This window comes from Podarcis erhardii (genome assembly GCF_964252035.2).
Source record: "Podarcis erhardii genome assembly, chromosome: 17".
NCBI lineage: Eukaryota > Metazoa > Chordata > Lepidosauria > Squamata > Lacertidae > Podarcis > Podarcis erhardii.
In genome coordinates, this window is record NC_138515.1 from 8,926,113 (window position 1) to 8,940,404 (window position 14,292).

At 49.8% G+C, this 14,292-nt stretch overlaps 1 protein-coding gene across 7 annotated transcripts in view; it reads left to right on the forward strand.

The window, feature by feature from the left end:
• The window catches only part of PNPLA6 (patatin like domain 6, lysophospholipase), an 86,155-nt gene that overhangs the window by 20,575 nt on the left and 51,288 nt on the right, over positions 1-14,292 (forward strand). For all 7 annotated transcript variants that reach the window (XM_081844796.1, XM_081844799.1, XM_081844800.1 and 4 more), the window contains exons 4-12: positions 1,105-1,192; positions 1,323-1,405; positions 2,627-2,721; positions 3,965-4,105; positions 5,604-5,763; positions 6,732-6,812; positions 8,199-8,327; positions 10,706-10,786; positions 12,173-12,323. In XM_081844796.1, coding sequence (XP_081700922.1) covers positions 1,105-1,192; positions 1,323-1,405; positions 2,627-2,721; positions 3,965-4,105; positions 5,604-5,763; positions 6,732-6,812; positions 8,199-8,327; positions 10,706-10,786; positions 12,173-12,323 — 1,009 coding nt within the window. The remainder of the gene's footprint in view (positions 1-1,104; positions 1,193-1,322; positions 1,406-2,626; positions 2,722-3,964; positions 4,106-5,603; positions 5,764-6,731; positions 6,813-8,198; positions 8,328-10,705; positions 10,787-12,172; positions 12,324-14,292) is intronic.

The window sequence follows — 14,292 nt, forward strand, 5'->3', positions numbered from 1 at the left end:
CTGAGCAAGTTGGTGACCCAACCATTAACGCCTAATCGAAGTCCAATATAAAAGCAGCCAATAAAAATACCGTAATCTCAGAGTAAGCCACTTGAAGCACCTCAGAAAACAGCCCTGGAATAAGACAGATTTATTTATTTATTGAAATATTTTTTATTTGATTTTACACATATAAAATTATAGCAATACAACCATACACATCAACGGTTGAGAGATTCCTCTGAATCTCTGGACTTCCCACCTTCCCCCTCCATGGATCCCATTATCAAACCTTCTCTACTACATCTTTTTCAATAGTCCATCTTTGGTAAAACTCAATTGTCTCCATAGTTCTTACTACATTACAAGTGTTATTGCAACCCTGCTAGTGTTTTCATCTGCTTACAATGGTCTCCAAGATAAGGAATAAGCCAGATTTAAACACACTTCAATCAGCAACATCTATCGCTGAGAATTCAAAGCCTGTCAAAGCAGTAGAGTCTCGGGTACCTTCCTATAAGCAGGAAGAGAAGAAGATCTCTGAATGGGGGGGGGGTTTGTCCCACAGTGTTGGCTTGCTATACACACAGCAGCTAGATTCTGTGTGCCGAGACGGGCGCCAGAGGCTTGTTTCATTGCATTTACCAGCAGCGTCAAGAAAACAGACTCGGCTCATTGGAGGCTAAAATTATGCCCGTTTAGTCACAAAATTATTATCCTGCTATTGCATTTTAAAGGCAGTAAAGAGGTTTGGACTGGTGAGCTTCGCGGTCCATGTGGCTTCCTAAGGCTAGTCGCATTCTGGCTCTCCAGGGCAGGTGGATGTTAAAAGCAATTATCTCACACACCCAAATCCACTTTACCTATAAATTCCAGTGATGGGCAAACCCCTGGGGCCACGCCCACGACAGATAATTGACAGCTGTCTGTTCAAGGTTGGAATCTTCTATGCATCGACCTAGAACAGTAGAGCCTCTTGGGCTATGTTTCTGCACAAAGGGACGGGGCTGTCCTGAGTGACTCCCACAGTAAAGTGAATCAATGGCCGGGCACAGAATGCCAGCCTGCCACTTTTCCAGCAGGCCATAACCCACACGTCAATTGGGCGCTAACCCTTCCCCACAGGTGCTGGGTGTCATGATAGGAGTCAGTCTCTCTGTGCTGCTTGTTGCCGCCTTGATCCTGGTGCTGATCCGCCGGTTCCGCCTTCAGAGTAAGTTCCTATGGGGCTGTGGGAAGTGGGCGCACCGTGCCAGTGGGCAGCTTTTTTGCCAAGGTGGGGCCGGGCCGGGCCTGCTGACCTGACCTGATCTTTGGTCTCCTCCTTCCTCCCTTCCCTGCAGAGGTCCAGGCCCAGGAACAACCCAAATATCGGTTTCGCAAGCGGGACAAAGTGTTGTTCTACGGGAGGAAGATAATGCGCAAGGTAATTGGAGGAAAGGGACAGGACCCACTGTGTGTGTGTGTGTGTGTGGCATGGAATGGTTGTGCTGGAGTGGTAGAACGACTTCTTTGAGATGAATTGGTTGACTTGGGAATGGGGAATTATGCGGCGTCTCAGCGAATGACTTTTATGCATCCCAAAGCTCACTTGGGGTCGGTCTGTCTGGGTCGGTCACCGTGACTCTGGCCCTTCTGCTATTGCTTATAATTTTTATTAAATTTTCTGTTTTCCAATTTAAAGTATAGTCCCACCTTGGATCCTGAACACCTTGCGAGTCAAACGTTTTGGCTCTCAAACGCTGCCAACCTGGAAGAGAGTGTTCCGGTTTGCAAACGTTCTTTGGAACCCATACATCAAACGGGGCTTCCGATATGGCTGCAGGAGCTTCCTGCGGCCAATCAGAAGCCATGCCTTGGTTTCCGAATGTTTTGGAATTCGAATGGACTTCAGGAACGGATTCTGTTTGACTTCCGAGCTATGACTGTACTCATTTTTACATCCTTAAAATATCAGTGACTTCCCTTCTTCTCTTTCCATGGTTGATATTACATATCATAAATTCCTTCATATTTTACAGAAACGATACAATTCATTATTCCATTATTACATCTATCATAACTTATTTACACTGCTGAATTTATCTTACCGCTGTCAGCGTTTTCAGCTGTACACGGTTATTTCCCATCTATTCAATAAACATTTTCCAATCTTCTCTAAACGCCTGTTCTTCTTGTTCTCTTATTCTATATGTTAAGTCTGCAAGCTGCTCGTACTCTGTCAACTAAAGTTGCCACTCTTCTTTGGTTGTGACCTCACTCATTTTCCATTTTGGGGCTAACGAAACTCGTGCCACAGTAGTGGCTTATATAAATGACCCTTTTCGACACCTGGGAATTTCGGTCTGCTTATTCAGGAAAATATCTTGGACAGTCAAGGCTTTGGCAGGTGTGGAAGCAGGGACTGTTGAGGGTGTTTGTGTGGCTGGGCCAAAATATTCCCTTCCTGTTGATATTTGTCATGTGGTTCCCAAGGGGAGAAGCTGATATGTAATGCATGGCTCTTGGGAGGGTAACCTGCAGCCTTTGTTGAGGTGCCTTGATCCTGGCTAGTAAATGTGCGTAACAAAAGACCAGCAGCAGGTATATAGGGCTGGGTGGCTGCAGGGTTCCTCCTTCCACTTAACCACATTTCCTTTCTTGCTAGGTTTCTCAATCCACTTCCTCTCTGGTCGACACCACCATGTCTGCTTCCCGTCCGCGCATGAAGAAGAAGCTCAAGATGTTGAACATTGCCAAAAAGTGAGTCGGTCAGCTAGAGTAGCGTTCCCCAACCTTGGGCCTCCAGCTGTTTTTGGACTACAATTCCCATCATCCTTGACCACTGGTCTTGCTAGCGAGGGATGGTGGGAGTTGTAGTCCAAAAACAGCTGGAGGCCCAAGGTTGGGGAACACTGAGCTAGAGCAGAAAGCATGCACATGTCAGGGAAAGAGGCATAGGCAAACCTGGCCTTCCAGATGTTTTGGGACTACAGTTCCCACCATCCCTGACCACTGGCCCTGCTAGCTAGGGGTCATGGCAGCCAAAAACATCTGGAGGGCCGAGTTTGCCTATGCCTGGTCTAGCTGCTGCATTCTGGATTATGTGTAGTTTCTGGGTCACCTTCAAAGGTAGCCCAACATAGAGCGCATTGCAGTAGTCCAAGCGGGAGATAACTAGAGCATGCACCACTCTGGTGAGACAGTCTGCAAGCAGGTAGGTAACCTGTACAAAGGCACAAATTGGGTCCTTCTTCGGACATGCCTCTGTATCCCTTCAAGTTCTGCATCTTTGCTCCCTTCTCCTGTGAGGACTAGAAACTTGAAGAGAGCTAGAGAGAGCATGCATCATGAGCCTTGAAACTTGCAAAGTTGTTTATTCCTAAGTGGGCACAGTGAACTCGGGGCAGAATAGCGATATAGAAATGAAACAGAGGACCCGGTGTGAGGGAGGGAGTCAATCAGTGCCTCTTTCAGGCCTTTAAAACTGTGGAACGCCCTCCCATCAGATGTCAAGGAAATAAGCAGCTATCCTATTTTTAAAAGACATCTGAAGGCGGCCCTGTTTAGGGAAGTTTTTAATATTTAATGTTGTATTGTTTTTAACACTCAATTTGGAGCTGCCCAGAGTGGCTGGGGAAACTCAGCCAGATGGGCAAGGTATAAATAAAAAAAAAATTATTTATTTATTTATTTATTTATTTATTTATTTATTTATTTTACGCCAAACCCGGGAGTACCAGAACGGGTTACTTCCGGATTTTGGTGCATGTGCAGAAGTGCCAAAACGCGACCCGCACGTGCGCAGATGTGGCGCTGCGGGTTGCGAACACTGCGGGTTGCAAATGTGCCTCCTGCGTGGATCACATTCGCAACCCGAGCATCCACTGTAGAGGGAAGGAGGGAGTCTCTGTCTTTATTTGCAAGAACAAAAAGCTGGTTGGTTGGCTGGTTGGCTTCCTTCCATCCCTCTGAGGAACCTCCACCTTTTCCTCCCTCCGCACAGGATCCTGCGTATCAAGAAGGAGCTGCCCACCCTTCAGCTGAAGGAGCCGCCCCCCTCTGTCCTGGAGGCGGATCTCACAGAGTTTGACGTGGCCAACTCCCACCTGCCCTCCGAAGTGCTCTACATGCTGAAGAATGTGCGGTACGTGCTGGGGTTTCAGGTTGTGACCTGGATGGGAGGTCAAGGCGGAAGCCGCAGAAAGTACCTGGGCAGCTGGCACTGCCATTGAACAGAGCGTGCCTCTGCTTTGCCACAGAGTCAGGATCCTGTTGCCAGGCCACAACCCTTCACCAGAACGTAGGAAGCCAGATGATGATACAGTTAACAAAATTAATAAGAATATGATGGCGGTGGGGAAGGTGATGCCTTTGCATGCATGCTTCAAGCGGGAAAGAGGCCGTTTTTCAGCTTTTGCCAAAACGCTTCCCAATTTGAGGCTGCTGAACAGGCAACTTGGTGCCCTCCTCATATTGTGGACAACTCCCATCGGCCTCAGCCAGCAAGGGATTATGGGAGTTGTAGTCCGAAACATCTGGAGGCCACCATCTTGGCTATCCCTGAAGTAACAGCTACATCTCCAGCTTTCACGTTCCCCTGCATTGTTTCCCTTGGTGTAGATTTGAGCAGTGTCGGTTCCACACAACATTTGGGGCGGCCGTTTACTAGCTTCTGCCATTCTTCTTCTTGCTGCTTCTGCTACTCTCAAGAGAATCCAACGAACTGGTTTTTAGAACAGTACACAGAAATGCCTGTCGGGGAAGGAAGGGAATTCAAGCAAATTGGATTGCTGTGCGTGGGGAATAACAAGAATTAATGTTCCGAACAAGTGGCCTTTGTGCACATTCACCACACCTCATAGAGGATGTGCATATAGCCTCACTGTGAAGAGGAAATTGTGCCTGGGGAACAGGTTGCTAAATCCTCTCCCCAGCTCCTTAGCTTTGCTGCTGCTGCTGTCCTTATGGGTTCTGCAGCCAGCCCAAGGCAAATAGCCAACATTGTTATTAGTATTAGTAGTAGTAGTAGTATATCACCCTATACCTGCAGATCTCAAGGTGGTTCTTAATGCAAAATCACAGTATAAAAACACAAAATATGTAATAAAAACAACCCAATAATTCTCCTTGTCCACAACAAATTTTAAAACAAATTTCAAATCAGCCAGAGGCCTAGTTGAAGAGGCATGTTTTTGCCTGGTGTCTAAAGGTGTGTAATGAAGGCGCCAGGCAAACTTCCCTGGGGAGAGCATTCCACAGACGGGAGCCACTGCAGAGAAGGCCCGTTCTCGTGTTGCCACCCTCTGGACCTCTCGTGAAGGAGGCGCACGACGAAGGGCCTCAGAAGTTGATCTCAGGGTCCCGGTAGGTTCATATGGAAAGAGGCGGTCCTTGAGGTATTGTGACCCTGAGCCATTTAAGGCTTTATAGGTCAAAACCGGCACTTTGAATTGGGCCCGGAAACTAATCGGTGGCCAGGGCAGTCAGACCGGGATCCGTGTAATATGCTCAAACCGTCTTGCTCCGATGAGCAACTGAATCCTGATGTTTCTGAACTAGCTGATGTTTCTGAACCCTCTTCAGGGGCATGGCATGGTGCAAGGAGAGTGTTGTGGTGATGGTGCCCTTTTCCTTCCTCGCAGGGTGCTAGGCCACTTTGAGAAGCCTTTGTTCCTGGAGCTGTGCAAGCACATGACCTTCCAGCAGTACCAGCAAGGCGAGTACGTTTTTCGCCCAGGTCAGCCTGACACCAGCATCTACGTGGTCCAAGATGGAAAGCTGGAGCTCTTCCTGTCTGAGCAGGTGAGGGCAGCGGGGAGCTCAGTCGGGCAACACCAGGAAACTCCATGGGGACGATTCCATAGCCGTGCATGGCTATGCGGCTCAGAGGGCAAGAGTTGGGCATGGCCTGGCGTTCGTCGCGGCAAGGAACGAACAGAGCTGCACAACACCCATTGGCACAGTTGCATGCAGCTCTCATTTCTTTCAGTGGGGGTTGTGTAGGAAACCTTGATTGTGGTTCCTGCAAAGGATGACGTGGGGAGTGGTCTCCTGGTTGGCTCGGAGCATGGCTAGCCAATTGCAAATCTCTTTGTTTGGTTGAAGAAGACAGAGTCCCTGCCAGAAAAGAATGGCACATTAAGTTGATGGAAAATGCCGAATTGTCAAAAATGACCACGAACTCGGGAAGACCTACATTTCAATAAGGAATGGGGAACATTTATAATTTATCTTAAAAACCCTTGTAAATAGTTTTAATTTGTTAGCGTGACTGGAATAACACTTGTACAGTCGTACCTCGGAAGTCGAACAGAATCTGTTCCAGAAGTCCGTTCGACTTCCGAAATGTTCAGAAACCAAGGTGTGGCTTCCGTTTGGTTTCTAATTGCGCAGGCGCACTGAAAACAATAGTGGAAGCCGCACTGGACATTCGGCTTCCCAAAAAACATCTGAAAACCAGAACACTCACTTTTGGTTTTTGATCTTTTGGGAGCCGGCATGTTTGACTCCCAAGGCATTCAGGAGCTGAGGTACGACTGTAGTTTAATGTTGAATTTTGGACAGAATGGAGATGTAAAAGATTTGGATTATTATAAGAGATGCAGGAGGAAATGATTAACAATAGGACCCACAGAGGAGAGGAGGGAAGTCCAGGATATATATTGTTATATATTGTCTTGTTATATATTGGATATGTGATTGTAAAACTTTGATTTGAGAACCAAATAAACAATTGTTTTAAAAAAATTAAATCTCTTTGTTTGATTCAGGATGGGAAAGAGACCCTTGTGAAGGAGGTCTTTCCGGGCGACAGCGTGCACAGCCTCCTCAGCATCCTGGACGTCATCACGGTAGGATCCTTGTCCTCCTCAATCCTAGATACGGAAGGGGCCTGCGAAGCCATCTAGTCTGGCCCCTTCCTCCACGCAGGGACTGCAGTGCAGGATGCAACCACAGCATCCTAAGCCTCCAGGGGAGGAGAGCCCACCCCTTCCTGAGGCAAGTCTGTTCTCCTGTCAGACAACTCTTGTGGTTACGAAGTTTCGCCTCGTCGTCAGCCTAAATCTGCTTCCTTGCCATTTCCACCATGTGGCTCAAGGCTCCACATTCTTCTAGTTGAGAGCCAGTATGGTGCAGTGGTTAAGAGCGGTAGATTTGTAATCTGGGGAACTGGGTTCGCATCTCCGCTCCTCCACATGCAGTTGCTGGGTGACCTTGGGCTAGTCACGCTTCTCTGAAGTCTCTCAGCCCCACTCACCTCACAGAGTGTTTGTTGTGGGGGAGGAAGGGAAAGGAGAATGTTAGCCGCTTTGAGACTCCTTCAGGTAGTGATAAAGCGGGATATCAAATCCAAACTCTAATTCTTCTTGTGGGCTCCAGCCTCATTGCTCCTTCTCCCACCCATGCCACTCCCTCCCCTGGCTTGTCCCACGGAATGAGCTAAAGGTAGGGACCGATCCCTAGGCTAGCAGCAGCCAAGGCACCATGATCTCTTCTGTGTAATGGAATTGGTGGAGCAGAAGGATCCAGATCCGTTTAACCCCAGGGGTGCTGACCCATGGTGCTGCAGCTGTTGCTAGGCTCCACCTCCCATCATCCATGACCATTGGCCGTGCTGGCTAGGGTTGGATTTGGAGTCCAACAATGCTTGGTGGGGCCCCGCAGGTTCCTCTCCCCCCCGCCACTTCCCCGTTTTAAGCGTCTGCCTGTTGATATTTTCACCCCTCCCATTCCAAGAATCTCCTGATCTGATGTTTTGAGAAAGGAGGGGGCAGAAACTACTCTTCTCTTCTTCTGCTCCTGCCTGACTCTGTGGGGAGTCTGTGTGTTATCTATGTAGTGACTAGATGGCTGAGTGGGAGCTGTAACACTCATGCAAGCCAGTAGTTCTTTAATTTGTAGTAGCTATTAGAAATAAAAGCAGTTATTCTTCACAGCTAGCTTCCATGTTATTTATACTCTGCTGAGTCTGGTGCTCACAATACACAGTTGTGAGTCCAGTGCACTGAGACCTGCTTTCCAGGATTGGAGGGTCTCTGAAAGTGCTCCAGTCGCCTAGCCCAGTCAGGGCAGAACCTGTTATTGAGCCCAGTCACTGACATCGGTTGAAAGGCGTACTGACACTGCCTTCTGACAAAAAAGGCATAGTTGTCTAGGAAGATGGGCTCTTTGGAGTGGCGGGTGTGGGTCGAATCAGGGACCAGCCTCCTGTTGTTCTAAGATTGGCTTCCCAACAGGGTCACCAACGCCCGTACCGGACAGTCTCTGCACGGGTAGCTGAGGACTCCACAGTCCTGCGTCTGCCAGTGGAGGCCTTCTCGGCTGTCTTTGAGAAGTACCCTGAGAGCCTGGTCCGGGTGGTGCAGGTGAGTGCCTTGCCCATTGCTTCACTGTCTCCAGAGTGGTCTCTCCCTAGAATCATAGAATAGAATCATAGAATCATAGAATCATAGAGTTGGAAGAGACCACAAGGGCCATCGAGTCCAACCCCCTGCCAAGCAGGAAACACCATCAGAGCACTCCTGACATATGGTTGTCAAGCCTCTGCTTAAAGACCTCCAAAGAAGGAGACTCCACCACACTCCTTGGCAGCAAATTCCACTGTCGAACAGCTCTTACTGTCAGGAAGTTCTTCCTAATGTTTAGGTGGAATCTTCTTTCTTGTAGTTTGGAACCATTGCTCCGTGTCCGCTTCTCTGGAGCAGCAGAAAACAACCTTTCTCCCTCCTCTATGTGACATCCTTTTATATATTTGAACATGGCTATCATATCACCCCTTAACCTCCTCTTCTCCAGGCTAAACATGCCCAGCTCCCTTAGCCGTTCTTCATACGGCATCGTTTCCAGGCCTTTGACCATTTTGGTTGCCCTCCTCTGGACACGTTCCAGTTTGTCCGTGTCCTTCTTGAACTGTGGTGCCCAGAACTGGACACAGTACTCCAGGTGAGGTCTGACCAGAGCAGAATACAGTGGCACTATTACTTCCCTTGATCTAGATGCAATACTCCTATTGATGCAGCCCAGAATTGCATTGGCTTTTTTTAGCTGCCGCGTCACACTGTTGGCTCATGTCAAGTTTGTGGTCAACCAAGACTCCTAGATCCTTTTCACATGTACTGCTCTCAAGCCAGTGTCACCCATCTTGTATTTGTGCCTCTCATTTTTTTTGCCCAAGTGCAATACTTCACATTTCTCCCTATTAAAATTCATCTTGTTTGTTTTGGCCCAGTTCTCTAATCTGTCAAGGTCGTTTTGAAGTGTGATCCTGTCCTCTGGGGTGTTAGCCACCCCTCCCAGTTTGGTGTCATCTGCAAATTTGATCAGGATGCCCTTGAGTCCCCTGTCCTTCCCTCCCTTCTCTCTCTCTCTCTCTCTCCCCCCCCTCTCTTTCTCTCTCTCTCTCCCTCTCTCTCTGTCTCTGTCTCCCCTTACTTCTGCGCCTCCACCATCTCTGTTCTCTATTTTCTGGTTTTTTCTCTGTTCTCTATTTTCTGGTTTTTATTTTTCTGGTTTTTCCTCTCTGTCCCCTGTCCTTCCCTCCCTTCTCTCTCTCTCTCTCTCTCTCTCTCTCGCCCCCCCCCTCTTTCTCTCTCTCTCTCCCTCTGTCTCTGTCTCCCCTTACTTCTGCGCCTCCACCATCTCTGTTCTCTATTTTCTGGTTGTCAGGGACTGGGCAGAGGAGGTATGGTGGAGACCACCTCCCCAGATTGAGCAGGGAGGAGGAAAAGGAAGACCATTTAGATTTACAACACGGGTTTGCGGGAGGTTGCAGCTCAGAGGCAGATGAGGAGAAAAGCTGAGAAATAATGGAAGAGGAGGAGGAGGAGGAAGAGGCACCAAGGGGGTGACAGCCAACAGACACAGTGTCTTTAGAAAGCATTCCAGATCCTCCAGATCCCAGAACCTGACGAGCCTTGAAAGTAGGAGAGCAAAGAGCTCAAGGACAGAGGGAATGTAGAGGAGACTATGAGAATGATGAATGAGGAAGTGGGAGAGACGGGGTGGATATTCACTCGGGACAAGGCCATTATCCCAGAGGCTGGGTTCTATAGCTTCTCTCTGTAAATACTAATAAAAAACGGACGGTAAGAAACATTCCCTTGTCTTTGTACGTTCCTGGGCAACCAGCCAGGAGTTGCTGGCAGCAGACTGACACTGGTTCATGCGTTTGGCCTGGCTTACATGCACAACGATTGACCTCCAGATCATGTTGTTGAGCATATTTCACATACTTGCCATGGGTGAGGGTTGAGCAGGGGTTTCTGGGATGTTTGTGTGTGTTTGTGTAAGTCATTGACTCTCCCCATGATTGGCAGAAGCAGGCCACGAGATGATGATGATGATGGAAAAAGAGGGCTTATCTCCCACTTGTCACAATCTTCAGAACACCGCATCTCTGAAAGTGTTCAGCCAAGGCATGCCCAGGAACTTAACAGCTGCTGGAGGCTTTTATCCTTTTTGGGAGGGGTTTCGTCTTCTAGGCATGCAAATGCCATTTGGATTTAGCCAATCCAAGGCAGAATTGTGGGGCTCAGTCTTTTTGATAAACCAAGCAGCTTCCAAGTCCTTTAAAGATGCGGTGGTGGTGAAGAGAGGTTTCTGAAACCTCCTCGCCAGTCCCTGCTATAGAGAACCCCACAAGCTATGATCAGACTGAAGGAACCCTCGGACTGAGAGAATTGAAAAGCTCCCTTTGCAAGGAAATTGTACAACTGACCTGCCCTTCTGCCTCTTTCCCTTTCAGATCATCATGGTGCGCCTTCAGAGAGTCACCTTCTTGGCTTTGCACAACTACCTTGGCCTGACCAATGAGCTTTTCAGCCACGTGAGTTCCTGTCCTACCCCATTCCACCTTCTCTCCCCCACCCTTGTCTGGCTGGAATCTGCTTTCAGAGTGGGAAGCAACCTTACCTTTCCCTTGAGCATGTGCAGAACGCATCCCACCTTCCCTCTGCTGTGTTAGGGGTTAGGGCTTCTAAGCTAAGCAAAAGGCTTTGGCGGGCAGCATCTCTCCTCCACTACCACCCCCCTTCCCCCCCCCCGCTTATGTAACAATGACAACAACAACAACAATAATAATTATATGTTATTTGTACCCCGCCCATTTGGCTGGGTCTCCCCAGCCACTCTGGGCAGCTTCCAACAAAGATTAAAAATACATTAAAATGTCACACATTAAAAAATTCCCAGAACAGGGCTGCCTTCAGATGTCTTCTAAATGTCAGGTAATTGTTTATCTCTTTGAAATCTGATGGGAGGGCGTTCCACAGGGCGGGCGCCACTACCGAGAAGGCCCTCTGCCTGGTTCCCTGTAGCTTTGCTTCTCGCAGTGAGGGAACCGCCAGAAGGCCCTCGGCGCTGGACCTCAGCATCCAGGCAGAACGATGTGGGTGGCCTGGAGCTATACCAAAATTTCGTAGCTGGTGGTGGAGCCTGCTCGCCGTTAAATTTCGGCATAACCCCTATCTACCGCGCTCCGTGCTACTTAACATCGCTTATGGCCGCGTCTCACCGATATGCCTTCATTAGAGCTAGGTTCAATGTCTTTCCAACAAATGTGCTGAGACATAGATTCACTAAGGGCCAAGTCCCTTCAATGTGTGCGTGTGAAATGAAAACATCGGAATCTCTACATCATGTTATGTTTATCTGCCCTTTGTACAGTTCAGCCCATGCTAGTATACTAAACCCCATCATCCAGCCTATGGCATACAAACCAGTAGACCTACAGCTTGCCTGGGTTCTTCAAGATGTGGATCCTTATATTACCCTACAGGTTGCTAAATTCCTAACAGCCGTCCTCTCGTACAAGAGACGGAATGGAATGTTGGCTGATTATTGATAGTTGTAAGGGTTTTCTGTGGTGACAGCAGATGTTGTTGTTGATTTTGGTGTGGTGCCAGAATCTTAGTCTTAATCTTGAGCTTTTCTTGTAAATGGCTAATGTCTGTCCTTGTGAGTTGTGAACTGTGTTGTATTGCTTGTGGCTTGTACGAGTCCGCTGTTTTATTTGATTTGATTTGTTTTGTTGTGTTGTGTTTCATGATGGGCGTAAAGCCGAATAAACATTTTGATTGATTGATGTGGGTGGAGACGCTCCTTCAGATATACTGGACCGAGGCCCATTTAGGGCTTCAAAGGTCAACACCAACACTTTGAATTGTACTCGGAAACGTACTCGGACAAACATGACTGTGTTCTCCATCTCCAGGAGATGCAACCACTCCGGCTATTCCCCCAGTCGGGCCACACCTCTCGTACCAGCCCCGTCCGACACAGCAAGCGTGTCATTAGCGCCTCCTCCATCGAGGATGCCAAGGATAGCTCTGGAAGGCAGGGGGAAGCTTCCTCCAGGGACCAAGGTAAGGGAATTTAACCCGCGTACATCTGACTTATCCATGGGGAGGCTGTGGGTGGGTCCTCTGTTTCCAGAGAGCCTGGTGCTCTGCAGGCCCCAGCTCCTCAACATTTAGCTCATCCCCAGCTTGATCTTCAACTTCTCCAACGCAGATGAGGCGAGGGAGGTAAAAACAAAGGATGCCGCCTCAGACGTGGATTTAGCTGTCCGTTCCGGGGGAAGGAAATAAGGGCTGTTCTTGGAATCAAAACTGGAGCTCAGGGGAGACAAGCGTGGGTTGTCAGTTTTCTGAGCAGTCTGAGCCTGCCCTCTTGTCTACTGTGCCCCAGACAGCTGTATTTGACTCCTTCCGAGCAGGCAGAAATTTAAGCCGCTTCTCTTGGGTGCACCAATGTTTGGGGCAGCAAAGAAGCTTGGCTTCTGCCTCCAGTGGCTTCCCCTCAATATGGCACCACAGGAGCTGGGAGGGAGGCTGTGATGCTACTGGCGGCCTCTGCAGGACTCTGTCCGAGTTACATAGCAGCTGGGAGAGCAGCACCCCACATTGTCTCGGCTGATTCTCCCCTCTTCGCTGTCCTTCCTCTTTTCCCTGCATAGCCTTGGCCTTGGCAGGTGTACGTATCTGTCAAGGCTGGAGCCAGATGAAGGTCAGCGCTAAAAGAAGCAGCTCTCTGTTTTCAGTGAACTCTTTTCTCAAGGAAATGAACATACACTCAGCCTAGTGGTCTCAGCAACACCTCCCAGTAGCTCTTGCCCCTATGGAGCAGTTGCCAGGACTGAAGGTATCTGCCAACCTTAAGGCTCCTCCTCTTCTGGGTGCTTCCCAAGCAGTCTCAAAATGCTTCTGCGCACCTCTGGCCTCTGCTCCGTTGCCATCATTATCCTGCGCATTCTTGGAGACCAGTGGAGAGGGGAGCTTGTCGCAGCAGGAGAGGGGAGACTCCCTGGAGTCTTCAGCAGCCTCTTGACTGCCCTCCTCTGCTTCAGCCTCGAAGTCTGAACCAGCGGCGTAGCGTGGGTTATCAGCACCCGGGGCAAGGCTAGTAATTTGCGCCCCCTAACCCGGGGCAAGGCAAGTAATTTGCGCCCCCTAACCCGGGGCAAGGCAAGTACAGTAATTTACTCTCCCAAGCAGCAGCAGTGAGGCTTCTCTTTCCCCCGCGCTCTCCCGGAGCTGCCTCTTTTGTTTCCTTTTTTCCCTTTCTCCAAGGCTTTTCGCTTTCTCTCCTTAAATGATTCCCCCTCCACACCGCGGCGTTTCCTGGCTGCTTCCCCCCCCCTTCCCCTCTCTCTCCTCCTCGCTCTGCTTGCCTTGCCCTGCCCTGCCTGAGGGCGCCCTGAGGAGACTCCGCTCTCCTTTTTGACCAGGCGAGGTGGAAAAAAGGGGGGAAAGTCTCTTCCCGCCCCCTTGCCAGACTCCCTGCTCGGCTCGGCTCGCTACCCAGAAGGCAGGCCAGTGGAGAGAGAGCCGCAATTACCATAAAGCTCCTCTCCCTCCGCTTCGCCAAGCTGTCAAAGCCCGGCAGCAGCGGCAACGGCAGCAGCAGGCGCAGCCAGACCCCCGCCAGCCAGCCAGCCAGCCAGCCAGCCAGCCAGCCAGCCCGGCTTCCTCTCCTTTTTTTGCCCGTGGCAGAAGGCTTTGCTCTCCCCCTTCTGCGACCTCCTCGCCAAGCCGAGCGAGCGCGGGCTCCCTAACCCGTGGATTTTAGTAGGGGCAGAGAGCTGCTAGTGCGAGTGCGCCCCCGCCCAAGTTGCGCCCGGTGCGGCCGGCACCCCTGGCACCCCCCACGCTACGCCACTGGTCTGAACTGCTCTCTGTCACAGGTTCTTCCTGCTCACTAAAGCCTATTGCCCCTTCGGCTTCTAACACCACCTCCCACCAAACTTCTCCCTCTGGCTGCTTCTCAGTGTCCTGCCACCAATCCCCTGGCTCTGAGCCTTCTTCCTCTGGGTGTTCCCTTCATCCAGCCAGT